This window comes from Sphaerodactylus townsendi, linkage group LG03 (genome assembly GCF_021028975.2).
Source record: "Sphaerodactylus townsendi isolate TG3544 linkage group LG03, MPM_Stown_v2.3, whole genome shotgun sequence".
Taxonomy (NCBI): domain Eukaryota; kingdom Metazoa; phylum Chordata; class Lepidosauria; order Squamata; family Sphaerodactylidae; genus Sphaerodactylus; species Sphaerodactylus townsendi.
Window position 1 is genome coordinate 72,925,488 of NC_059427.1, and position 25,830 is coordinate 72,951,317.

General features: G+C 42.7%; 1 protein-coding gene across 2 annotated transcripts in view; it reads right to left on the minus strand.

Annotated features, from left to right (window-relative positions):
* Positions 1 to 3,204: 3,204 nt before the first annotated feature.
* NSD1 (nuclear receptor binding SET domain protein 1) overlaps positions 3,205 to 25,830 on the minus strand; it is a 58,784-nt gene continuing 36,158 nt past the window's right edge. The window contains exons 10-22 of one of the 2 annotated variants that reach the window (XM_048487828.1): positions 25,598 to 25,721; positions 24,221 to 24,421; positions 23,855 to 24,034; positions 22,327 to 22,483; positions 21,592 to 21,797; positions 20,075 to 20,187; positions 17,547 to 17,816; positions 15,144 to 15,260; positions 14,695 to 14,836; positions 12,258 to 12,364; positions 11,684 to 11,885; positions 10,784 to 10,975; positions 3,205 to 10,240 (exon numbers count right to left, since the gene is read on the minus strand). In XM_048487828.1, the coding sequence (XP_048343785.1) occupies positions 9,099 to 10,240; positions 10,784 to 10,975; positions 11,684 to 11,885; positions 12,258 to 12,364; positions 14,695 to 14,836; positions 15,144 to 15,260; positions 17,547 to 17,816; positions 20,075 to 20,187; positions 21,592 to 21,797; positions 22,327 to 22,483; positions 23,855 to 24,034; positions 24,221 to 24,421; positions 25,598 to 25,721 (3,153 nt within the window). In that variant the 3' untranslated portion in view covers positions 3,205 to 9,098. Of the gene's footprint in view, positions 10,976 to 11,683; positions 11,886 to 12,257; positions 12,365 to 14,694; positions 14,837 to 15,143; positions 15,261 to 17,546; positions 17,817 to 20,074; positions 20,188 to 21,591; positions 21,798 to 22,326; positions 22,484 to 23,854; positions 24,035 to 24,220; positions 24,422 to 25,597; positions 25,722 to 25,830 lie in introns of both variants that reach the window. The other variant, XM_048487829.1, reaches the window with a different exon arrangement.

The window sequence follows — 25,830 nt, forward strand, 5'->3', positions numbered from 1 at the left end:
AAATGCTATGGCTTCCTAAAGGGCATTGGGTGAGTTTCCTAATAGCATGGGACTACAGACTGAAAAAAACCCACAACACTTTCAAGCTCCACTTTCATTCTCTTCCATAGGAAACAGGTGTGAAAGCATGGCTGTTTCTCCATGTGTCCTGAATAGCAGCTGAGGCGCATCTGTGCACCCTTGTTATTTTATCTTCCACCTGACAGCCTACCTCGCCAATTTTTGAAAGGAAATACTGGGGCTCCTCTTCCTAGCCTTTTCTCAGAAGTGACAGGTGGACTAACTGGTCAATGCAAGGAATCAAAACTAGTTTTCCTTCACCTTGCCAAAAACCACCAGCTTAATGAGTGTTGCTTGGGAAGGTATAGTGGACCCAAGGCCATACCAGTCCCTGGAAATTCCCAAGTGATCAATAAAATCAAGTTTGTTTTATTAACCAATTTTAAATATATTTTGTATACTGTGTTATAAGCAGAAGCTTAAAAGCACTATATGTGTTTTATAAACAGAAATACTGGTGGGATACTGCTGATTTCATTTCCACACAAGCTGCTACAACCCTTACAGAGAATAAAGTCATTATTTCCCAGCTTCATTTCCCCTTGCATTTACAAGTATACTTTGCACCTTTGATTTGATAAGATTCTCTTTATCAGGTGGCTTGATAAAAGATTAGAAAGACTTCACTGTGCTCTCTCCACAGCCTTTTGCATCACGGACTTCAGGAACCATAAGATACTCCCTATATTTCATTTTAATATACTGATGGCTCACAGAAGTCTCAATAGGAACCGTCTTGCAATTCAAGCTTACCACTTTGGATTCTGCACCGTGCTGTAGCAGTGATTTGCCACTGCATCAGTGTGTCCACACAAGATAATCCGGTTGCCAATCACTGCCACAGCAAAATGGTTGTGCTATATTCAGTAATGTAGATTCAATCCTAGTTAAAGACCTCAAGACACTAAATACCAGTGGTGTACATCCTTTCCAGTTTTGTACGGTAAGGGGCTATGGAAACACAGTGGCTACTTCCCAATCTGCTTTGTTTAAAAAAACAGCTGATACAAGACAGTACTTTACCTTTCTGTGTATTCTCAGCTCTCCTTTGGAGAAGAATGTTTTTATTGATAGCTAAATACTTTTAAGTCTGCAACAATGGTAGAAGGCAAAAGTAGAACTACCGGGCACTGATAAAGGCTCGATTTCCCAAATATATACGTTCAATTATCCAAAACTCCAGACAATACATGATATATGTCCACATAGGATACGTTGATAAGGTAAACATTCAACTATTGTGTGCTCCGCCCAGGCAGGCATTGCCTGAAATAGTACCTTACCCTTAGGTCTGGGGCTGTCAATGTTTGCGGCATGGAGTGGAGCTTGGGGCTGAAAGTCTGAATGGAACACTGGATATGAAGCTTAGAACATGGGGCTTGTGCCATGTGGACTGGTTCTTCCCAGGTCTCAGCCTAAATAGGCTGAGAGGTAATTCACCCCAGTGGCACTGCAGATAGTTGCTGGAGTTTGAGACTGTACTGTGCTTTGGCCAGGATCTTTCAAGGAAATACCACCATCAGAGCACTGTCCTTATTCAACAGTGGGGTTGTATGCATGGCATTTTGCCTCTGTGCCACCCCAGTCCAGATTTTCTGCTTCCTACAGTTCCTGAAAAGCAGAAGAGGTTCCTGGGTAGCTACAAGCCCATATCCAGGTCCTGCAGGGCAGTGGTGAGTTTTCTTTAGCTGGCTGTGGTAAGGAGCCTCTGGTGGTGGTGGTTCATTGCCTAATGAAGGGCCCTCCCTGATCTCTCTGGCCCTCCTCAGCTGCTCACCATCTCTTCGCCCGAGAACTTGAGTCACCTGCTGAGCTGGTCAGAAGGGGTTATGACAGTAGCAAATTCAGTAAGTGGTCCCAATCAACTAATCAGATTAGCCAAGTTTTTGTATAGCAACCATCAATATTTCCCAGTTACATCCAGACACAGCACTTCCAGGAGCATGACTGCAATGATACAGTGGAGGGAAGTGCCAAGTTACGGCAACCATGTATGGTTTTCAAGGCAAGAGACATTCAAAGGTGGTTTGCCATTGCCTCCTGCTGCATAGTGACTGTGGTATTCCTTGATAGTCATCCATTCAAATACTGACCAGGTCCAACCCTGCTTAGTTTCCAAGACCTGATGAGATCAGGCTAGCCTGAGCAATGACATAACGCACTACAGAGAACCCTGAATGCCATTTATAAAAGGAATTGCTATTTGGTGAGGAACTTCATCACCGAACGTAAGATTTCAGGGTCCCCGGAGAGAATTACTGTTAGATTGTTTGATGTACAGGTATACCCAAATCTCAGACTGAACATTACACTAGCATCTATTAAGGTGATAGACTGTCACAGAAAATGCATGTACTGGCAGAATACCCATTTTAAACAACTGCACATTTTGCAAGTAAAAGAGCATGTGGTGTAGGGGTGGCGGCATTACCTCTCTCTCTGCCCATTTCTTTCCTGATATATCTTTTGCCCAACTGAACTCAAATGATAGACCTGAATCCCACTGGCAGAAAAGCCCCACTGTGAATGTGGGAGCAGAGGCTCTGCTCCACAACTGTTTTGTCCTCAGAACTGGATGCTTCATTTATGATTGGGGGAAAGCCAGGTTTAAACTAACACAGCCACACTGTGATGTGCAGCTTAAATCTAGGCTTGCCTTTATAAAGTCTTTTTCACTGTATGTTGCCTGGTCAGACTGCCAGAGTAAAGCAACCAAGGGGATGTGTGAAATTCCAAAGGAATACTGTACGTCTTGGTGGCGAGGGTTTTTGTTAAATGTAAAAGGGCTAGATTCAAACTAGGAAGGCCCCAAAGCTTCCCAGCAGTCATTAGAGACATCTGCAATTAGAATCCACTTGCAGGATTTGTTTACAGATATCAAAAGGCTTTACTAAATGAAACCTGAAGTTGTGATTAAAAGCGATTTCAAACTGTTCATGAAAATATCTAACTTTGGATTTAGTGCCTTGATGCCATGACAATGAAGCAGAACCCCCACTCCACTCCTCACCCTGCCCAGACCTGTGGATAATTCATGGCCCATGCTTTTTTGGCACCATCTGTCTACCAGCTTGCAGTTTCCTCCATGTGATTACAAAGATGCATCTGCCCTGCTCACGCTCAATGAGACAACATACAACCATCCAGAGTAAAGTTAAACTTTACTTTACAGTAATTGTTTTCTTTTATATACAAAGAATTACAGTACATATTCCGGGAACACCTGGGTCGGGCAATCTTTTCCATTATAGTAAGTTTCACATACAGTCAACTGGCTAAGGAGACCAAAATGAAGGTAATGATCCAATACGCCTTCTCTTCTTAATACAGACACTGTAAACATTTCCCTTGTGAGCTCTTTAATCCTCTTGTAGATTATACAGATGAGATTGGGTAGTTTTGTATACATACATTAAGCTTGACTGTCACTGACACCAGCATATGCTCCATTGACTTCCCTCTCATTATCCATGCAGAAATATAAGGATTAAACTCTGGAGAGTCACTGAAGAATAGGAGTTCAATCCTCCTCTTGCAACAGCCCTGCTCAGCCACAACTCCCACTGAGGTGCTTTCTAGAATCAGCAACAAGCAGGCCTGAGAAAGATGAAGCAATACAAAACTGCTTGGGAAAAAGAGTCTTCCTCCACTAATTCACGTTAGCACCACTTAATGTTCATTTCCCAGCTTAGCTTTTCTGTTTTCGTTCACTACATATTATTACTGAAAGGAGTGGGGAGAACCTGCTAATTTTCACTAATTTTCAAGCCCTTGTGAATAAACGTTGGAACAGACATAAGCCTCTCAAGAAGAGCTTCTCTAGTCTCCAGCATACTACAGATCTTGAGAAACTCTAGGGAACCATACATGTATACTCTTCACATGTGACAATGGGGACATCAACTTCTAGCTTTCTCTGCAGCAGACATTGCTCTTGGGCCAAGCAGTACCAGGGATGCATGAACCCTCTTCTCTCCTTGCTCCACTTACTGCATGGCACCTACCATACCAGGAATACAAAGAAGAGCTATGCAGATGTTTTATCATGGACATTTTTGTAGCGCAATCAAAGTTGTAAAGGAATGTTTACCTATACGTGTGCATAAGCGAGCAAGAACATACTGTTTTTTTTAAAAAAAAACAATTGCAAGAATTGGGACATGGGAGATAGGTGTCATATATACATTGATCCTGCTTTCCTGGCAATGGTAACCATTTGGGAACGTAGAAGCAAGGGGCAAAAAGGCAGTCAATACTATTTCCTTACTTTTTTTGCAAATGTACTCTGAAATCTCTTGTTCTCAGAATGAAGCTATCCTAAGTACCTTTAAACAAAAACCTTGTTAAAAACATTCGGCATCACTGGCCCTCTGCTTCTCACAGACAGGAACAACACCGCAAACAGGCTAGTGACAAACTTGTTGTATCATAGAGGCCTGAAAGCATCTACAGATTTTGGGAGAAAGCCTTTACTGGCACAAGAACCATAAGCGTGTGCAGAATGTTCAAACACCTATGCCAAATTTCCACTTTCAACAGAAAAGCCCAGAGCTCAATTCCTCCTCTACAAACTATATATCCTAAAGCAAATATGCTGCAGCAAGCTTAGCATTCACAGAACAACAAAAACAGAAGTGCGGTCCACACAAGCAAAGGCCACTGCAGCTGCTTTTAACATGGGCAGGGTATCTCCCAATCTTTCATTATAAAAGCTGAACCATATTTTTCCACATATATAGCCTGCCTAGCTTTCATTAACACGTTGTTAGGCTACAGCACAGTACTGGAGACGGGAAGGAAATATGCAGCATTAAGGTTGAAGTCACAGGAGCAATGGGAAAGCTGAACGTAGTTTAATTGTGTTGAGCTGTCAAATGCTCCCACAAATAGCCCAAGATCAAGACAAGCAGCTACAGATTTTCAAATCAAAGAGCTGCTTCCCCCCAAAAAAACATAAGCCTTGAGAGGCAATTAAAGAACAATTTATTCCTTTCAGAGGAATCTGAAATTATGTTCAGTGACTGGCATGCATGCTTTTCTATCCAAATCAGTATACAAAGACACAACTTGTAGCCCTGCATTGCAGCTTCTAGTGCAGATCTACTACAAGAAGGATGGTGGTTAAAAACATTGGGGAACACTTCCATGTTCTCAGGAGGCCAATAAGAATCTAAGTCTGGGAAAACCAGTTTATTTACTTCACTTTCAAGCCAGTTTTATACAGATACTGGCTAGTTCTGTTTCTCACAGAGATGCAATAATTAGCCTGCTTGCAATATTTCTTTTCACATAAAGTAATCTGAATGACTGGTACATGTTTTTTTAAAGGGGCAAAATAGCTCCATTATAAACAGTTGTTCCAATCAACCAAGGCCCCAAATATGATTGCCTCATTGCATTCTGTCTATTATGCAATTCTGTAAACTTGCTGTGCAAGTATAATCTTGTACTGAATACAGCATTTGGCACCCTGAGTACCGCAACATCCATCTTTTCTTTTTAAAAGTTATAGTCCTTAAGATACAAAAAAGAATTGAAACAGTGGATGAGCCATTAGTTCTTTGTTTCTCAGTCGAAGGTGTAAAATAAGCAAATATTTGCAATTCTGCTTATTTGCATGATCTACACATCACTGTACCAAAGAATCTGGCCTATTTTGACAGAGGCTGGGAAATCTGCAAAGCCCTCTGTGTAACTAGACCTCAGTGGTGGAGGACCAGGTTTCCTGAATGAAATATGAAATCAAGGTGGAAAACACCAGATGCTTGTGGACTTGCAAAGTACTGCACAAACAACAGCAACCCAGCTTGTGGAAACGGTAGCTAGGGAGTCAAGTAGAGAAATGGCAAGTGACAGGCATATGATCCATGTTATACCAAGTCTGGCAATCTATCCAAATAGATGATTTCATCACTCTTTTAGTCTGTGTCCTTTTGGACAATCCTTCAAATTCAGGATTTCTCAGAATGCTATAGTGTTCAGTCTTTGCTTGGTTGGTGTTTGTCCTGATAAAATTGTTCTGCCTTATATGAGTGAGCAATTCTTCCCATTCCAGAGAGGGCCTTGAATTTAGGGAGTTGGTGTCAATTCTGGTTTCTGTAAGAATGCTTCTCTAAGTTTGCCTTGTTATTTCTTTATCTCAATCAATTAGACACTGTACTTGGAAAGGTGTTCTCTGTAGTGGATAAAGTAGTACTATAAGCATGCATGTGAACATTATTCCATGTACATTTTGACAGTTTCCATTGCAGATTATTAATTTGGCAGCTTCTTGTTTCCAAGAAATGCACTGATTAAGGAAGGAGAAATTGAATCTGTACAGAGAAGCTCTCAAGGGAGACGGAAAAGATGAAGGGAGATGTAAAGCAATCCATTTGGAATGACATGCAAAAAAAATCCATCTAACCTAATTCAAATGAGGTTTTTCAAGCCAAGAACTTAATATGTGCTGCTACTGTATGGACCATCTTTGCTACTGTCATCATATCACTTGATCCCTGGAACCTGCACTTAGGAGAATTCATTCATAGAGAAATTTGCTCTACTTTAAAGATTTAAAATAGCCTCCACCAAAAATATTCACAGTTTATTTTTCCCCATGAAACAAGTAGCTAGTTAAAACACATGACATTGCAAGAAAAGAGTTGGACAAAGCAGTGCAGTTATTTTCTTGTTACAGGAACAGTTGGCTGTGGGGAAGGGGCTGGCACAAACACACAATCTACATGACAGTCCAGCTCATAGGAAGGCCTAGATATGTTAAAAATTCTAGAGCTTTATTTTTTTCCACACAAGAAAAAATATTAAATATACTGAGCCTCATGATTCTGTCAGCTTGCTAAGTTTGAAAAGGTGATCTTTTCACTGTTTAGGAAAAGCTTTAGAAAATTGCCCTTGGCTTCTTGTTTCTGTCTCATTGATTCTGAAGATCTGTCCTGTTTTCCTCCAAACAGGAGTCACGCAGAAACAAATGCATTTCCTCAGTTTCAGCTATGAGCAGTGCTTGGCCTGCAGTTGCTCACGGGAGAACCAGCTTGAAGCACTAAGATTCCATGAGCTATATTGCCTTGTAAAGTTACCAGCTGTACTCAGAGAAGGTGAAATGATTCAGAGGAGAGGATGAGATGCACAACGGCGGAGGGAATGTTTTCCATTGCCCAGTGGATACCATCACTGTGGAAAGCATAAACTGTAATACTGGCAAATGCCTATCAGACCTGATTCATCCAGCTTTATCTGTTCCCCTGTGGGAGGATCTGGGTGTGGATACAACTAGGACTTCCACATTGAGCAAAAACTAAGGAGGTCAAGTGGATGTGAGCCAAGTTTGCTTTCTGAAAGTGGAGTGTGACAGATGGTGAAACTCCAACTGCCCAGAAAGTACAATGACAACAGTTAAGCAAGAATAGTGATGTTTCCTGCTTAGGATTGAGCTGAAATCAATATGGGAAGTACCTGTTTGATAGGTCTGTCTGCTCTCCCACATGCAAGAACAGCAGAAACGGTCATAATTCAGCCCCAAGGAATAGTTTCTCTGATCCCAGGGTATAAATGTACAGTAACACTTGATCAATACCATAGCAAACTGCTTTTCTATCTCCAAATAACATAGCTGTCTAGTTGGGTAATGCAAATGTTCCCAACCAGGTTTACACAGAATACCAGCCTGGCAATTCACCAGACATAAAGGCTGCCTTGATTGGAAAATAAAGAGGAAAAGAACAGAGATCTCAGCCAGATGCTGGAGCCCTTGTGTTCCAGTGTGAGAACTATAATCTTAGGAAAATCTCTGTTTCTGATATGCAGAGACTTTTCAGTGTAGCCCAGTTAATTCAAGTCTTCTTTCAGTATTTTTGGTAACATGAGAGATGCATTAAGCCAAACACGAATCAAGATAAGCGTAAAGAACAAAACAAAAACACCATAACCCACATTGGTCATATTTTTTCTTATACAGGCAATGAGTTCTGTCTTGCCTTCTGAATTAGGCTATACTTTAGCAACAGCACTACAACAAAGCTACCAGACTATAGCACACAATGCAAACATAATTCCTCAGCACATGTTTGCAATGGAGTTGGGCAAGATGATTAATTTCATTTGTCCACAGTGACAAACAATTGCCAATGCAAAGAGAACGGAGCTGGGGAGAGAATAACCTGGAGAACAGCAACGAGATACTGCAAAACCCAGGAGAGGGCCTTGCTCATTTCTGCCGCATGCTTTTGCTGTGGCCCTCAGTGGTCGACTTTCTGGAGAAGTGGTAGCTCTGACTGCATTGCTTTAAAGATTTAAGTCCCAAGAATAAGAATACTAATTGATGACAACTTTGAATGTATTTTATTTCCACTCCCATTTGTAGGATCAGGCAGTCATGGTGCAGTGCACTATCATGCCTGACAGACCTGGCTTCTCAAGTAACTTCAAGTAACATCAAGATTGTTTTTTTTTTTCAAAAAAGCACCTGCACTTGGACAAGTTTTGCACTGGCAGTATATTCTCAAGCAAACAGTCCTAAAACAGAACTGGGAGGAAAGAGAGTTAGAGGGGGAAAGTATAAAGTCCCTTCCCTTCATCTGTCCCTACAACTGGAGTTACCCCTTAACTGTTTTGGAAATGTGAGATGCCAGTGAAAAATTGCATCTGGCCAGAACAGATAAAAGGAAATTACTCCTTCAGAATTATGTAGGAATATTTAGGAAACATACCTTCAATATAGGCCTGTTGCTGGGACATGTAAAACTAGTAATTTGGCTATTTAAACAGCATTAGAAATTCTATCCACAGTGGAATCCACTTTTTCAGTTTTATTGTTTGCAAAATGGATAAGGAACAGACCATCCACATTCTGGCTCCTTGGCTGGGCATCATTCCAATTTAGATTAGTGTACCGGTACAGATCTTAATAGGGTGGGTGGGATGTGTTGGAAGTTAAGGGTCTGGGGAAGTAAAATTAAAACAAAACAAAATACTTTTCCCTATACAATAAAAAAACAACAACCAAAGTACGGTGACCCGTGCGATATCATAAACTGGCTTCACTTAGGTTTAGACTCAGTAGGTTCATGGCCAGGACAATCCTGGCTCAGTACTAGCACCGAATTTTGTTCAGATAAAGGCAAAATGTCCTGCCCCACAGGTGTTTGTACTTTCCCAGACAGCCAAGAGATTTGCTCCAATGTCTGAAGGTTTCTGGTCAGCCATGACGTTTGTCCAGAAGGAAGGGGAGCTTCTTTTGCAGGCCAAGGAGGTTGTTCAAATGCACACAATCTTTCTGTTGACCAAAATGTCTGCTCTGTGGGGGCCACAGATGCCACTTCTTGGCCTGGACAAAGAATGGGCTCTGGGGCCTGCAGTTTCTCAGCTGTCCAAAGTGACTGATCTGTAGACGACAGTCCTTTCGCACCAAGCCAAGAGCTCTGTTCATGTATTTGCAAGTTCTCCAGGGGGCAGGCTGTTTGTCCCATGTATGTTGAAAGCTTCCCAGTAGGCCCACAGGATCGCTCATCAGATACAGATGTCCGTTCTTTTGGTTGTGAATTCTGCTCCATGGTTACAGAGCCTCTTTCTGTTGGTTGAGCATTCTGGTCAACAGGCCTCAGTGCTTTTTCTGACAGCAAAGGCTGTGGACTTAGTGGGGTTGGAAACCTATCTGACAGCTGAGGTCTCAGGCCTGCAGTGGTCGAAGGTGCCACCTTGTCTGATGGCACAGGCCGAGTATCCACTGGGGCAGAAAGTCTGTTGGGCACCTGAGGCCATGATCCCACATGAGTGACTGGCTTTTCTGATAGTTTTGACCTCAAGGATATAGAAGTAGCTGGCCTGACTGCTGGCTGAGATCGCAGGCTCACAGGAGTGGCAGACTTGCCTGATGGCTGAGGCAGTGGGCCAACAGAAGTGGCCCCTTCCAGTGGCTGAAGTTTCAGAGGTTCAGGCTCTGAAAGCTTGTCCAACACCTGGAGCTTTGGTGTTTCCGTAGCAGATGGCTTGTCTAACATCTGGGTCCCGGGTGTGTCTGCAGAAGGTGACCTATCTGCCATCTCAGCATCTAGTGTCTCTGTAGTGGGAATTTTGGCTGATCCTGATGTCTCCGATCCCGAAGCCTCTACAGCACGTTTCTTGTCCTGGGGTCCTGATGCCTCTGTGGCGGGCAGCTTGTCTGAGGGCTGTAACTCATGAACTACAGTGGAGGATAGCTTTTCTGAGGATTGCAACTTCTGGGTTACAGTGGAGGCTAGTTTTTCAGAGGGCTGTAGCCTCAGGGCCACAGTGGAGGGCGACATTTCTGAGGGATGTAGCCTAAGAGCCACAGCAGAGAGTGGCTTGTCAGATGATTGCAACCTAAGGGCAAGGGCTGAGGATAATTTGTCTGAGGGCTTTAACCTCAGGGCCAGGGTAGAGGACCTTTTATCTGAGGGCTTTAAACTCAGGGCTAGGGTGGAGGATAGTTTGTCTGATGGTTGCAGCCTCAGTGCCACTGTGGAGGGTGATTTATCTAAGGGCTGTAGCTTCAGTGCAACTGAGGCAGGCGGCTTTTCTGAGGACTTTAATCTCAGAGCCAATGAAGAGGACGGTGGTTTATCTGAGGGCTGCAACCTCAGGGCCACAGTCAGAGGTAGCTTCTCTGATGGCTGAGATTTTGGGTCGGTAGCAGAAGGCTGCTGGTCTGATGACTCAGTGTTTTTGCAGCCAGCTGCTGATTCTGTAGAAGGCGCATACTCACGAATCTCTCCTGGTTCTAGAGGGTTAGGGCCACAAGGATCATGTTCTGTACATGACAGGCGTCCATCCAATTTAGAGATGAATAGCATGCCTTCTCGATGCTGCTTGCAGAAGGATCTGGGGCACATCTCACAGAAAGAGGCTGCTTCTTTATTACATACGTCACACTGATGCCAAGGACATTCCCATTTCCCTGAAGAAGGGGAAGAACAGGCACAACTGAATGGGGGATAGGTCACTTGTTAGAAGATCAAGTCAGAGCAGAACTGCTCTGTCTTATGGAGTCTGTGTAGGGAATATCAGCTGAGTCTTGTTTACCAGGCATCCAAAAGCCAATGTAAAATCACATAACATACATACAAACAGCAGGAAATGTAATTTGGTATTGACTTCAGTTTTGTTCAATTCTGAACACTGTGTTTCAGTTCAAGATAACTATCCACCCAACATATTTATGCTAATTAATCTGAACCCTGTAATTTTCAAATATACTTATCTACCTTCAATAATACAACCCTATGAAGCAGGATGAAGACCAAAGCTAGGATGGAAATGAACTTGACATATAGCAATCAACGTCCTTTAGAACACTGCCCTATTTTAATTTCTTTCATTTCTCAGAATTCGGTTTGGGAAAAGAGGGGCTACATTTGAAGCAAAGTTTTCCAATGGAAGAAATGAGGACAAAATATCTAGAAAATACAAAAGAAGTCAAATGGGGAAGATCTGAAGGAATGTACAAACAAAAACTGATAAACTGGAGAAGCAGCTACTTACTTAAGTGTTTTGTTCTCACTAGATATGCGTGCCCATGAGGTGCTGCTAGCTTTCCAGCTAGGGCACCAACAGTCCGACTGAGATCCTTTGTCTCTATGGACAGCTGTGACATCATATTACTGACCTGCAGGACGTCTAGTCAGGTTGAGGCAGTCTGCATGGTACACCTTGGGACAGCCTGGCCTCTTACAAGAAACCAGCTGTCCTCCATCCCCACAGCTGAAACATTCGTCCTCTCGCTCCTTCAAGATTTCTGCCTGTGACTTGCGTTTCCCATGTCGTTTCTTGAACCTCTTGGACCTCTCTTCAGTGGCAGGAGGCTGATTCTAGAGGCAAAACATTTTCAGTGAGCTATTTTCCAAAGGGAATACATTCCCTGTCCTCACAATCTTTTTTTCTTAGCTAACCTAGAAAACTGCCCTGGGGAAAATGGCTACAGTTATAATAATCACAATTCCTTAGGGAGAATTGTGATTAGCTAGACACTGGCCTTGGCTCTTGCTACAAAAAAGTGGGCTTGCACAATAATGGTATTTAGCACTCTCTTTCACTTGCCATCTCTCATGCAATACTTGCATTGTCAACTGGTTTAAACACTGCAGAGAGGGCAATGGCTTTAGCTTTCCAGAGGTGTTACTTTTAGCACCAGCATCAATCACACAATGAACCTAAAAAAATTCAGAGAGGGGTTGGTGTACCTTTGGTCGCACTCCAAGGAAGCCACTGCAGTTTGGAGCACCACATTTGCAAACCGTCTTCCCATTCCCTAAACACTCCAGGTTGTAGTTGAAAGTCAGCTCAGTTCCTGGTAAACCAGAGAAATCAATGACTCGTTTATATTATCACAGTCTTTTAAATGTAACATTCAGCTCCTTGCAACGGCATAAAAAATTAAAGTCTAACAAAACCTACCTAGAAGTGCTGAGAAGAGTCTCCTCCTTCCACATCTCATGTTAGAAGTGCACACACTGAGATTCAAGTGCAGTTGGCACCAATTGTCCAAAAAGCAGGGGTGGTCCTATCCTGTAACTGCTGCTCATTGAGTGGTCACCTGGACAGTCCTACATGGGTTACTGAGCACATTCAGGCCTGCCACTGAGAGATTTTAAAGCCAAAAAACTCTAGAGGATGCCCCCCCCCCCGCATGTGGCTTTTCAACCTTTTCATTTTAAAGGGGGCAAAGTGCCCTTCCTTCAGTTCCTCATTGCCACAGTTGCAGAGAGCTAGCCTTATTTATATGAATACATAGGTGTCCATTTGATGAATGATTGTCACAGTTAAGTGCAACCTTGTTTTTATCATGCAGTTCCACAAGGGATTGTGCAGCCCCAGAAGGGAGAGCAGCAGCTGACTGAGCAAGTCTTGGAAGGTGGGTACAAGGTCCTGGTTGAAAACTGACAGGAATACCACCTTTCTGACTGTCATCTCTTTCATGGCATCAATGTCCACAGAGTAGTTCAAAAGGAGAACCAGGTCACTGCCTTGCATGCCTAATTAACTGCAAGTCCTTGCTGGAATATTGCTGAAGTCAGTTGTGCCCTGGTGCAGTGGGCATGGAAATGTAACAGGCAGTCAATTTTCTCAAGGGATACATGAGACAATCCATCTAGAAATGACTGAGTGGAGAATCTGAGGCTTGGCTGAGGGCCTGAGTAGGTGATAAATATATTATCCTTTCTGAATCTCCTGATTCTGTCCAGATTATTAGGGCCCTGCAAACATCTAGAGTTCAATCTCATTTTATGGTTGCAGAAAGAACACTGGTAGGTTGATGTCTTGATTTAAATGAGTGGCTCACACTATCTTGGGACAGAATTCAGGTGACAGCCATAGCACCAACCTGGAGAGGAGAATTTTAAGAAAGGGAAGATCATACCTGGAATTCAGTGACTCCCCTGGTTCAGGCTAGGGCTACCAAGAATACAGTTTTCATAGACAGTCTAAATGGGCAAATGGCCATAGGCCCAAATGGTTTGCCCATCAGTTTGGGCAACACCAGGGTAAGACTGCATTGCAGGTCCTTTAAAAACACTGGGGGAGAACTGGTTTAGCAGGTCCTTTAAAAACACTTTAGATTCCCTTTGGGCAAAGTCTTTATGGCAGGAGGCAATGGCTGCTAGGTAAATAGACAAACAGAAACTTTTATTGGCATAGCTGGAATTAATGTATACAACATGGGAGGTACTTAGACCCATTCAAAAGCTATAGGATAAAATAATAGATAAAAACATTAATAAAATTCCTTGTTGGGGATGCATTTGACAATTTACTTCCAAAAGACTCTGGGAAAACATGGCCATTTGGAGTCATAAGTGACTGCAATGGACAGTCCTAGATTTATGGCTAGAATTGTTCTCGGAAGTGGGAAGGCCAGAGCCAGGGAGGAATCTCATATCGCTTCTATGAAGGACACCCTGTGGGTAAGTTCTAGCCTAGATTTTTTATTGGCATACTGAGACCATCTAAGATCTTCAGTATCAGCTAGACATCTGATGCAGTTTTGTCTTGAAGTCTGCTACGATGAGTCAATCATCTACGTAGGGAGAGATTTCACACACTAATCGGCACAGGAAAACTACCATCTCTGCTACAATATCAGTTAAAACTTGGGGGGGGGGGGCGTAGATAGATTAAATGGTAAGATGGTGTATGTTGAAAGAGACTTTCACAGTGGAAGCAAAGGTATTTTTGGAATTCTGACCTGATTCTTACATTGAAATAGGCACCTAGTAAATTGCAAACTATAAACCTGGATGTAGTAAAGAAAGGACATAGTCCAAATGCAACAATTTATTCACAGGGAGCTTCAAAGAAGAGAACCTCTATCTATGGCCGCAAAGAGAGAACTGAGGGAAGGGAATTTTACCAGTAAAGGAGAGAAAGCAGAATAGGGGGAAAAGGAACTCCCTCTAAAGTTGCTGAGCTTCAGAATCTCTCAGCATGTCTGCACAATCTTGCTTGCTTGAGGACATCACACTTCCGTATAGGAAATTCGGTAAATCCATCTTGCAGTTCATCAGTCTTAGATTCCCTCAAACACTTAAAAACAAAACTGTGAACTGCCTCAAGCACTTTGGGTGGAGAGGCAGTGTGAAGGCATTTTAAACCAAACCAACAAAAAATGAGACAACTTACCTGCTTTGATGTTTGTGAGGGCAAAAAGGCCAACCCGGGTGTCTCCATTCACTGACCACTTCTGAGTCTCACAGTTGGGCTGGCAGCAATGGTTCATGAATCGAGCATAATTGCCCTTTGGTCCAGCATCAATGATTCGATCCTACAATCACAGAGAACAACTCTGACTTTAAAAACAGTGCCAGAACCTTTTCCCAACTGCAACCAACTCAGTACAGATATAGAGTGCCTGATAGATTTATTGACACATACATACTCTCTCTCAACAAATTTTATAGTCTAACATTAACAGGACTAATACTCCAGAAGACCTGATATCCTGATTCTGGTCAATACACAATGGAATATTCACATTCCAAGCATTTCTACCAGGCACCATTCACACCAGAAATCAGCAACACACAGCCAAATTTCACCAGAAGAACAGAAAACAAGAAGTTTTCACATACCTTGTCCAAAGTCAGCATATAAAAATTGGTAATATCATGCTCTTGTGCATGGCGGATTCTAGTCCGGCATTCCTCTTCATCTATCAGTTCTCCAACATACTCATTCACAAACTCACCCTGAAAGCAAAGGGAAAGTGAGACAAAGAAGTACCCTGAACATGAAGCTAAGACCAGCCAAAAAAAATCGTCAAAAAATGGTAGTTGGAAATTAAAAAAAAAAAGTATTCTGCCCTTTCTGCAGTATATGGTATTCTGAAACAAAAACCCCAAGGCAATGTACACAACATTAAAACAAATTAAAATACACCATCAATATAATAAGAAAGGAGAGACAGGCAAAATTCTGAGTGCTAGCCTACTGCTGCAATCAGCGAGGAGTGGTGCATTCGTCAGCACAAGATGTAGCCTGCTGTGCAAAAAGCTCCTCCAAGGGAAAGATTACTTTCATGCGGGGTATGCATTTTGTACTAAACACAATGCACTATCCTAAACTATGTGTAATGGTAGGATACAACCCACCCTGTCCCATTTCCAGTACGGCAAAGGAAACAACAATCAGAATCCCACTGACATTATTGTATTTTTTTCTGAAGCATCAGATCACATTCTAGCAGCTAAACTAGGTGTCTGGAGAGAATAGTTTCAGTTACTTAAGGACAAAACTAGAACACATCATTTAAATAGCCTTTCATGAACATCAAAAGCTTGTAGGTATAGCTTAGGGACACAGTTTGAAGTACTAAGGTATAAGCAAATAAATATTTTCCTTATTTGTAAAAAACAGAAACCAAAAAAAGTCCTCTGGCAACCTATCACAATGCTGCTGTATCAACTTGGCCTGTTCCAGGCTTATCTTAAATGCAAGCTGCTTAAATCAATCTCATTGATTCAACTAGCATAAATCTATTTATACAGCTGTATAGTAAAAAAAAATAGAAACATTTAGATTACAGAAATGGTCTAAGTTAATATTATTTATGGTTTGAAGCACAAAACGGGCCATGTGGCAAACAGGGCCAGCAACATAGCGTGGAGATTTTGACTCTCAAAAGCAGCAGCCTAAACACAAAGGAGCTCCATTTGCACCCTAATATTATGTGCTGTAGACTGCTGCATTGAAAAAGAAAACACTGAACAATTTGCCAGTTTCACCCAATATACAGGTTGAATCCACTGTCATTTAAGAATCTCTAATAGTGAACTTATACAACAAAAATCCGTACAGGTAGACAACTTTTATAAGAAACTTACAGCATTTGTGACCCATTTGTTTAAAACAGTGGTATTCATTTGTTTTTATGAGACCCATCTTTATTTCCAGTCTGCAGGTTGGGAACAAGTGGAACTGTCTTCTCTTTTTGGGGTGGTCAGATGCAAAAGGGTCTCTTTGCATATAAGAGGAAACTTCATCACATGCAGCGCGAAGCTCATCATGCATGGAGGGAAGGAGACCAGCAGCCCCTCCTGAAATCAACTCTGTAGTACAACTTTCAGAAACCTAGGATCTCTCTCTTTTTGCACTGGCAATCTCCTCTCCATCTTTCCCCCCAAAAATATAAGCAAAGAAAATTGTTGGTGATGCCTTTGATTCAAGCTAGTTAAAGTTAGAACTTGACCTGCCTGGGAGTCCTAATCTGGACCATCTCCTTCCATTTATCCCTACGTGCTACCTGCCATCATCAGGCAGCCATCTGTTGGCTATCCCATCACTTAGGGTGTCCTGGATGGCAACACCCAGAGCCTGAGCCTTTTTCATCATGGCTCCAGCTCTGTGGAATGGGCTCCCTGAAGAAGTAAGAAAGGTTCCCCTCCTGCCAGAGTGTCGAGGCTTTTGAAGGAGTTTGAACGGCAGGCATCTTTTAATAGGGGGAGGGGGAGGAGTTGAGGTTTTATTTTTTGTTTTAGCTAAAACTGTTTTAACTATTATTTCAAGCCACCTTAAACCATGTGGACAGGTGGGGTTACAGATATTTTAACAAATGTAAATAAATAAAACCCCTAATTTGAAGATACATAACTGAGAAGCTATTTATATGTGTATTTTAAAAACATAAACACTGAACTTGCATTATGCAAAACAGAACTTTTAGGGAGGAAGGGGACTATGCAATCAGAACAGCCTAGCTGCGCATATCCCACCTTCTCCCAGTTCCAGCATAGCACATTTTGAAGTCCCATTATTACAGATTCCAATATTTATGCAGGCACAGAAAATGATTTTATTTCAGTACCCTGGGAAACAAACTCCGACCATATAGATAGAAATACTACCTAAAAAAGATGGCTCATTTCTCATCTTTATAAATCTTGTGCTTTAATGAGAATGGATTTGAGTCATGAAAAGTGCTGGATGTTGTCTGCTGAAACCAAATACAGAAGTTCAAATAGCAAAACAAAACATACCTTTTTAATGTCTCTTTTAGCTTGCAAGCCCCAGCCTCGGGCGAGTGTGCGGAAGATTTCTACTTCTGGGTACTGTCTCTTTGTGAAACACTGGTTTTGGCAGCGTTCCCCAGCCGGGCACACTGCTGGATGACACTCATATAGCAGCATACGATTAATGCACTCTGAGTCTAGGCCACAGGGGTTTTCGTCAGCTGCCTTGCAGTTGCAGCGTGGTATCTCAGACAGGTCTGCAGTGAAGATCTGCACTTTGCCTATAGGTCGATTTACCTTTAAATACAAACATACAACATTAAGTAAACAGGCAAGGTTAGCTGCAAAACATTTCAAAACTCAAGCATGGTGGGAGCCAAACACAAAGGTATGCACATGTATATGAGAAGGTGCGTGTATTTTGCTGCAGAAAGTGAACGCACATGAAACCCCCGTATACTAACAAGAACAAAAACACACAGGTGCAACATAAGGAATGCCAGCCAGAGAAGTGCGTTGCACACAGGCGTAGGCTCAAAAAGTGCAAAACACAAATCTCTCATATATAGTTCTCTATATTGTACAGATGCTCCTATTTCATCATATAACACATTTCATCATATAACATCAAATAAAAGAATTTATCACAACATTTCATAACCGAGGAAAAACTCAAAGTACTTCACTTCTCAAACGTCCCGCGTATTTTTATACTACCCTATAAGAGAAGTGAAAGTACTATTATACTATGTTAAAATAGACATTTTTGAAGAAGTGAAAATATTTATTACACTACCTTATAAGAGACATTTGGGAAGTGAAAGTACTTTGAGTTTTTCCTCGGTTATGAGATGTTGTGATAAATTCTTTTATTTGATGTTATATGGCTTTTTGAACCTACGCTCATGTGCGACGCACTTGTCTGGCTGGCACCCCTATATACTAAGTCATGCCGCTGATATATCAAGGTCAATATTGTCTACTCTGAATGGGAGGGGTTCTCCAGAGTCTCAGAATGAAGAAGAAAAATAAGAGTTTGGATTCATATCCCACCTTTCTCTCCTGTAAGGAGACTCAAGGTGGTTTACAAAGACCTTTCCCTTCCTCTCCCCACAACAGACACCTTGTGAGGTATGTGGGGCTGAGAGTTCCAAAGAACTGTGACTAGCCCAAGGTCACCTGGCAGGAATGTAGGCATGCGCAAACACATCTGGTTCACCAGATAAGCCTCCGCCACTCAGGTGGAGGAGTGGGGAATCAAACCCAGTTCTCCAGATTAGAATCTACCTGCTCTTAAACACTACACCACGCTGGCTCTCATGAAGCCTTTCACTTTGTCTACTACATGATTCCTTTCATTGGAGATGCCAGGAATTCAATTTGGGGCCTTCAGCGTGCCAAGCAGATGCTGTGCCATTGAGGTGTGGCCCCTCTCATACGTGCATCCTTCACTTCAATTATCATTTGTGACAATGGTTTTCACAGCACAATCCAGACCCTCCCAAGAAGGGTGGTGCAGGAAACACCTGCCAGAAACAACAGAGATCTCCAGGGAGCCAAGAGACAAAATACCAGTCCCCTTCCTCTGAACAGGGCTGCATGTATTACTGGTTCATAGCACTCAATTTAATGTAGCTAACCTACACTGCAAAATACAGTCCATTGAAAGCTGCTTTTCTGGTTCAATTATCATCCTTTTAGAAAAAGACAAATATGACAGTGGAAATACTGTACAGATATTATATACAGCAGGGGTCCCCAAACTACGGCCCGGGGGCCAAATGTGGCCCCCTGAAGGCATTTATCCGGCCCGCCAGGCATGGCGGCGATGGCTCCATTCATGTGCAGAGAGAGAGGAAAAACCGGCCCCAACGGCTGTTGATTGCAGTTACATGATGGCACCCCCAAATCTCCATGCATTTTCTGACCCAGAGTTGGAAACCTTACATGTGGCAACGCCTGCTCCGCCCTTCCCTCTCAGCTACTCCATGTGTTGCTCTCAGGCTTTCTGTTCCGCCTCACTCCCATTGGCATCAGCCAGGCTGGCGAATCGCTCGCTGGCTGCTAGGGAGGAAAGAACCCAGGAAGATACCTGATCCTGGGTTAGATGGAATGCTTCATTGGGAAAGTTCTGCTTTTTTTTTTACAGCCTCCCCAACAATATTTGGAGCCCACCCTGTACTTGACATACTTTGGTCACTGTTCTAAAAATAGACCATGACAGAAAGGCTGAAAGGTGAAATCAAACATTTTACAATCCTTTGTGCATAGGAATTTGTTCATAGGTTTTTTTTAGTCCGGCCCTCCAACTGTCTGAGGGACAGTGAACCGGCCCCCGGTTTTAAAAGTTTGGGGACCCCTGATATACAGTGATGCAGTGGCAAGTACAGCACATGTGAAGAATGCATCCTGATTAGTGTTAATTGTGGTTAAGTATGGCCCCAACTGAACTCCTCAGTCACAGTTATGGCTGACTGGGCTTGTTCTGTTAACCAGGCTTGAGAGACTAGGAGCACCACATCCACACAGTTTGTGATGGCACTCTGAACTCTCACCTTGATATGTTTGTAAGGAGGGGGCTTCTTATCATTCTTCTTGTCTTCCTGTAGTTGCCGCAGTTCCTTCTGAGCCTTTAGCTCTTCAAATCTCACAGCTGCTTCCTGCAGAGCTACATTAAGGGAAGTTTCAAATAAGACTGAAACAGATACACAGCCATCTATACACACTTTTCTAGCTGATGTATTACTTTTGATTTAGCATGATTTCTGAATTGAGTCACTATCTAGTAGGTTTTTGTAATAATTCATGACAGGGCATGTACAGAATCGGGAACAGATTCAGAAAGATTTATTTAAATTATTCTGACCAAATCTAAGAACAGTAAAAACATTCAAATAGTTTAGATTAAGGAATGGATCCAACAGTCTGCTCACCTTCCCTGCCCCCCAGCAATTCTTTACATCCCTGGGAAAGTTTATTCCCAGGTTGCAGGACCTGCATAGAGTAACAGCAATGCATGTTGGTGGGCTGCTAAGAGGAGGTGGCAAAATTACTCCCTATTTCCTCAGAACAGCTCTACTCCAGTCACTGCTATTCTTGAAGGGTACTGATGGCTTTAAAAGTTTGCTAAAAGTCATACTGTCGTTTCTTGGAACTGTAGACATGAACAACACCTAGGGTTGACTTCAGTGGCAAAGTCATCATGCCCTTTCTTAAGAGCCCTTCAGAAGTGTTCAGATCCTCTGAAGATGCCAGCCACAGATGCAGGTGAAACATCAGGAGAAAATGCTACCAGAACACGCCCATATAGCCTGGAAGCCACACAACACCCTAGTGTTCAGAAACTTCAAATGGTACACAATGCTACAGAATGCTACAACTAGGCAATTGACAGGAGTGGGTTATAGGGGCCACACCATTCCAGTTTTGGTTCATCTATGCTGGTTTTCAATTTCCCTGGCAAAAGTCAAGGTGCTAGTATTGCCCTTTAAGGTCCTAAATGGTTCGAGACCTATATAGCTGAAGGATTTCCTAAACTCCCTTATGAACCTGCCCAACCACCTTATGTGGCCCTGTTTCAGGTGCCCTCTTTTCTGAGAATAGGCAGATAGCAACCCAAAAGAGGGCCTTTTCAGATGTAGCAACAAACTTTGGCACTCCCTGCCCAGGGAGATTCATCTACCTTCTGCTGATGCTATCTTCCACCAGTGAATGAGGACTTTTTGTTTGTTGAAGGCTTTCACAGCTGGAATCAGCTGGGGATTGTGGGTTCTCCAGGTGGTGTGGCCATGGTCTGGCAGTTTTTGCTCCTACATTTTGCCCCATCTATGGCTGGCAAACTTGGAAAAAACACAACACCCAGTCCTTTTTGGTTTCATTTGGCATTCCCTCAGTGATCCCCCTCCCTCCCCTATGGTTTAATCATTACTTTTATGTCTTTATATACATTTTAGCTGTCTTTAATTGTTTTAATGATGTGCTCCTGTCATTCGCTGCCTTGGCGGCCCTTGTGAGAGAAGAAAGGCAGGATGTAAATGATGTACAATAAAAGACATAAAAGAAAACATGTTACCTTTCTTGTAGATGCCGTCCACTCCTTTTGCCATCTTGTCCTTGCTGCTCACATCTCCTTCCATATAGGGAAACACTCGAGCCTGGTGTGTCCAAAGGTAATCATTTGACCCAAAGAACAGCACAGGAAATTCACCAATGACATGTTTCATTTTTTGGATGTTGACAGGGATGGTCCTAGGATGGCAAATCTCAGCAGGCCACCACCTGATCACAACAAAACAAAAACAAAATGCCAGGAACAATGGATATTTTCCAGATGTATCATTGAGTTCATTTATACCCTACCTTTCCGTCCAATTGGGGCTCAGAGTGGCTTATATTACTCCCCTATCTCACATTTTATCTTCACAGCAACCCTGTGATAACTTAAGAATGTGTGACTGGCCCAAGGTCACTCAGGGAGCTTCCATGGCACAAATGGAGAATTGAACCTGGGACTCCCAGATAGGCTTTCTGTTCCCTAGGTTACTCCTTCTGGAGGTGCATCATCTATACAGATGCTAACCATGACAAAGCTGCAGTTCATATGGAAAGATGACTTTATACATCCTATTATTAGTGTAAGAACAACTGAAGGAACAACAGGCATATGACCATGTAAAAAAGGGTATCACTAGCGTGATTTATTACTGTCCTGCTTACCAGTTAGTTAAAACCTGAAGGCATCACCATAACCAGAACAGAGTCAGCTTGAACCCTCACAGTGAGTAAAACATCATTTCCCTTGACCCACCTGTAACGCCCCACTTTCACCCAGACCACTTCCTTGTAGTGGGGCTTCTTGCCGGCCTTGCAGTCGTTACAATACCAGCTCCCTTCCGGCATGTCAATGTTCAGACACTCCCGGTGGAAGGCAGCAGGGCAAGACTCACAGCACAGAAGGCTCCCGCCTGTGAGAAACAAAAGGCGGCTTTGAAGAGTTCCACCGTGTGTTCATCGCTCGACTTACATACAGCCTCTTCCTTCCCATGCAACAAATAGAAGCATTAGTGGCGCAAAATTCAAAATGAAACGTAATGGCGCCTTAGATCTCAAACCCTATCGCAGATCTCAGGATAGGAAATATGGTCAGAACAGTATTAACTCTGGTGTTTTGTGTAGGACAATCTTCATTCACAGTTGTCAGTTTTATTTCAGAGGCATCAAGGGTATCTAACCCACTACTCAGTGCTCCCATACTTGTTTGCATAGAGCTGCACCTGTAGGGAAGAACATTTTCTTTTGCCAAAATAAGCAGTTGGGGTTTCTCATGACTTTTCATTATTTTGGCCGGAATACTGAAGGATGCTATATTGAAGAGATAAAAATACAAATGTCTTCTTCCAGCTCCATTACTGCATAGCCATATTAAGAGTTTACAGGGACGCATAATAGCAAACTGGAGCAGGATGTAGGGTTTCTTTCTGCTGTGAGGTGAGGTCTGTTTCTCTCCCATCTTCATTCCCTGAAAGACTCAAGGACAGCCCCTGAATGTGCTCCTGTCATTGCTAATTGCTTCCAGTGGATTCTTTACTTAATTTTGTTCCCTGCCGCTGCCTCCCCCTCCCTGCCAACTAGTTCACAACTGTATCTGATCAAAGACTTCATCGGCACTTTACTTTGAATATTTGAAAAAAACTGCATCAAGAAGGATATATGGGGCTTTATGACTGACAAAAGGGGCTAGTTGATCAGTTCCACGCACAGCCTTGTCAGTGAGAATCCTCAGCTGAACTGAAGGAGGCCAACCCCTAACCTCTATCGTCCCTCCCCCCCACAAAAGCTGTTCCTGAGGATTAAGTAGCACTTCTGGGATGCAATACAGTGGGATGCAGCTTGAAAGTGGCATGAAGTCACTCCCACCTATCCTGAGCAATCTCTTCTGTGAATGGAAAACTCAAGAAAGAGAAGACCAACTTCTTCTGTTGGTTCCGCATCCATGCCGCAGCCCTCAGCACTGTGAACCACTGAGTTCCCGAGGGCTCCCTGGGATTCTGGATCAGCTTGGGGTTTTGGGGGCGGGGTGTGTGTGTGGAGTGGAGTGCAGAAAGTCTCAGAGGGAAAAAGATTCATTCCATTAACTCATTTTGGCTTATGATTTGCAAATGTCAACCTATGATTTTTGATGCTGTAAATTAAATCCTGATAAGCTGGACATTAAATTTTACTTCTAGCAAGCCTGTATTTTTTTTCTGCATAGGCACTAATGTTCATCAACAGCGTCCTTCAAATAAAGGAGTCACCTGGAATATGGCAATACCACAATGTGCAGACTGTCTTACCTTCAGAACAGACAAAGCACCAGCTGACGTTTACATGCTCATGATTTCTGCAGCCTCTTCGAGGAGTAAAATGATTAGGACAGATCATGCTATTGGAAGCAAGGATCACTGTCCCAGCAGCAAGACAGAAATCATTAGAATGGTATGCAACAGGACATCGAACACAACGCATCAAACGACCTGGTAGAGAAACACATTGGAGTTTAAGAGTTTTTTAGTCTAAAAAAATTGCTAACATACAAGTTTTTTTAAAGAAAATCAATCCCACATCTAAAATTTTCAACAGAAGCATAAATCCTAAATAATGACTATACAAGAACTGAATTTAGAAAAAGACATCAATGCTGGATTATAAAATTGCTGTACCTTTAGACGCAGACACATTTGCAGGGTTGGCAGCATGGCAAGTCATACAGATGTGCAATGAACATCGAAAGCCCTTGTTCTGCGTGACGGTGGGAGGATATTTTTGAATACATTCTTCATGATAGTACTTCCCACACAAAGGAAGCAAACACCGCTTCACATTTTCTCCACTACTCTTGCATACAAAGCATGTGTGGACTCCTGAAGGATAGGACAGTAAAATGGAAGAGAATTGTAAGAACATAAGAACATAAGAACAAGCCAGCTGGATCAGACCAAAGTCCATCTAGTCCAGCTCTCTGCTACTCGCAGTGGCCCACCAGGTGCCTTGGGGAGCTCACATGTAGGATGTGAACGCAATGGCCTTCTGCGGCTGTTGCTCCCGATCACCTGGTCTGTTAAGGCATTTGCAATCTCAGATCAAGGAGGATCAAGATTGGTAGCCATAAATCGACTTCTCCTCCATAAATCTGTCCAAGCCCTTTTTAAAGTTATCCAGGTTAGTGGCCATCACCACCTTCTGTGGCAGCATATTCCAAACACCAATCACACGTTGCGTGAAGAAGTGTTTCCTTTTATTAGTCCTAATTCTTCCCCCCAGCATTTTCAATGAATGCCCCCTGGTTCTAGTATTGTGAGAAAGAGAGAAAAATTTCTCTCTGTCAACATTTTCTACCCCATGCATAATTTTGTAGACTTCAATCATATCCCCCCTCAGCCGCCTCCTCTCCAAACTAAAAAGTCCCAAACACTGCAGCCTCTCCTCATAGGGAAGGTGCTCCAGTCCCTCAATCATCCTTGTTGCCCTTCTCTGCACTTTTTCTATCTCCTCAATATCCTTTTTGAGATGCGGCGACCAGAACTGGACACAGTACTCCAAGTGCGGTCGCACCACTGCTTTATATAAGGGCATGACAATCTTTGCAGTTTTATTATCAATTCCTTTTCTAATGATCCCCAGCATAGAGTTTGCCTTTTTTACAGCTGCCATGCAATGAGTTGACATTCCCATGGAACTATCAACTAAGACGCCTAAATCCCTTTCCTGGTCTGTGACTGATAGCACTGACCCCTGTAGCGTGTATGTGAAGTTTGGATTTTTTGCCCCTATGTGCATCACTTTACATTTTGCTACAGGGTTGGCAGCATGTAATCAAAATATAGACGGAAGAAGACTTCTAAGAAGCAACAAAGCAGAAACTTTTAGGCAAACAGTCTAGCTGATGGTAGCCAGAAAAGGACTATTCTATTTCAGTTCACAGTGTCGCTTTCTGGTTGTTCCACACAGCAAAGTTGCTTGTTTCAACAGGTTCACACCCAAGAGTAGCACAAAAGCAGAACAGATTAGCAGTGAGCTTTGTCCTTCAAGTACTGTACCTGTGGAACATTCAGTGCAGATGAATTTGCCCTTTGGCATTTCTGAGAGCCCGAGGCATTGCAGGTGGAAAGCACCACAGCACTGAGCCTCACACAGCAACAACTCACCCGGTTTTTCACAGATCTGTGAAGAAGGGAAACAAAACATTATCACAAAGTTATTTTTTTTAAAAAAATATGCACAAAATATACTGTTGGTGTTCTCTTCAACTGAACCTTTTTCAAAAATGGGT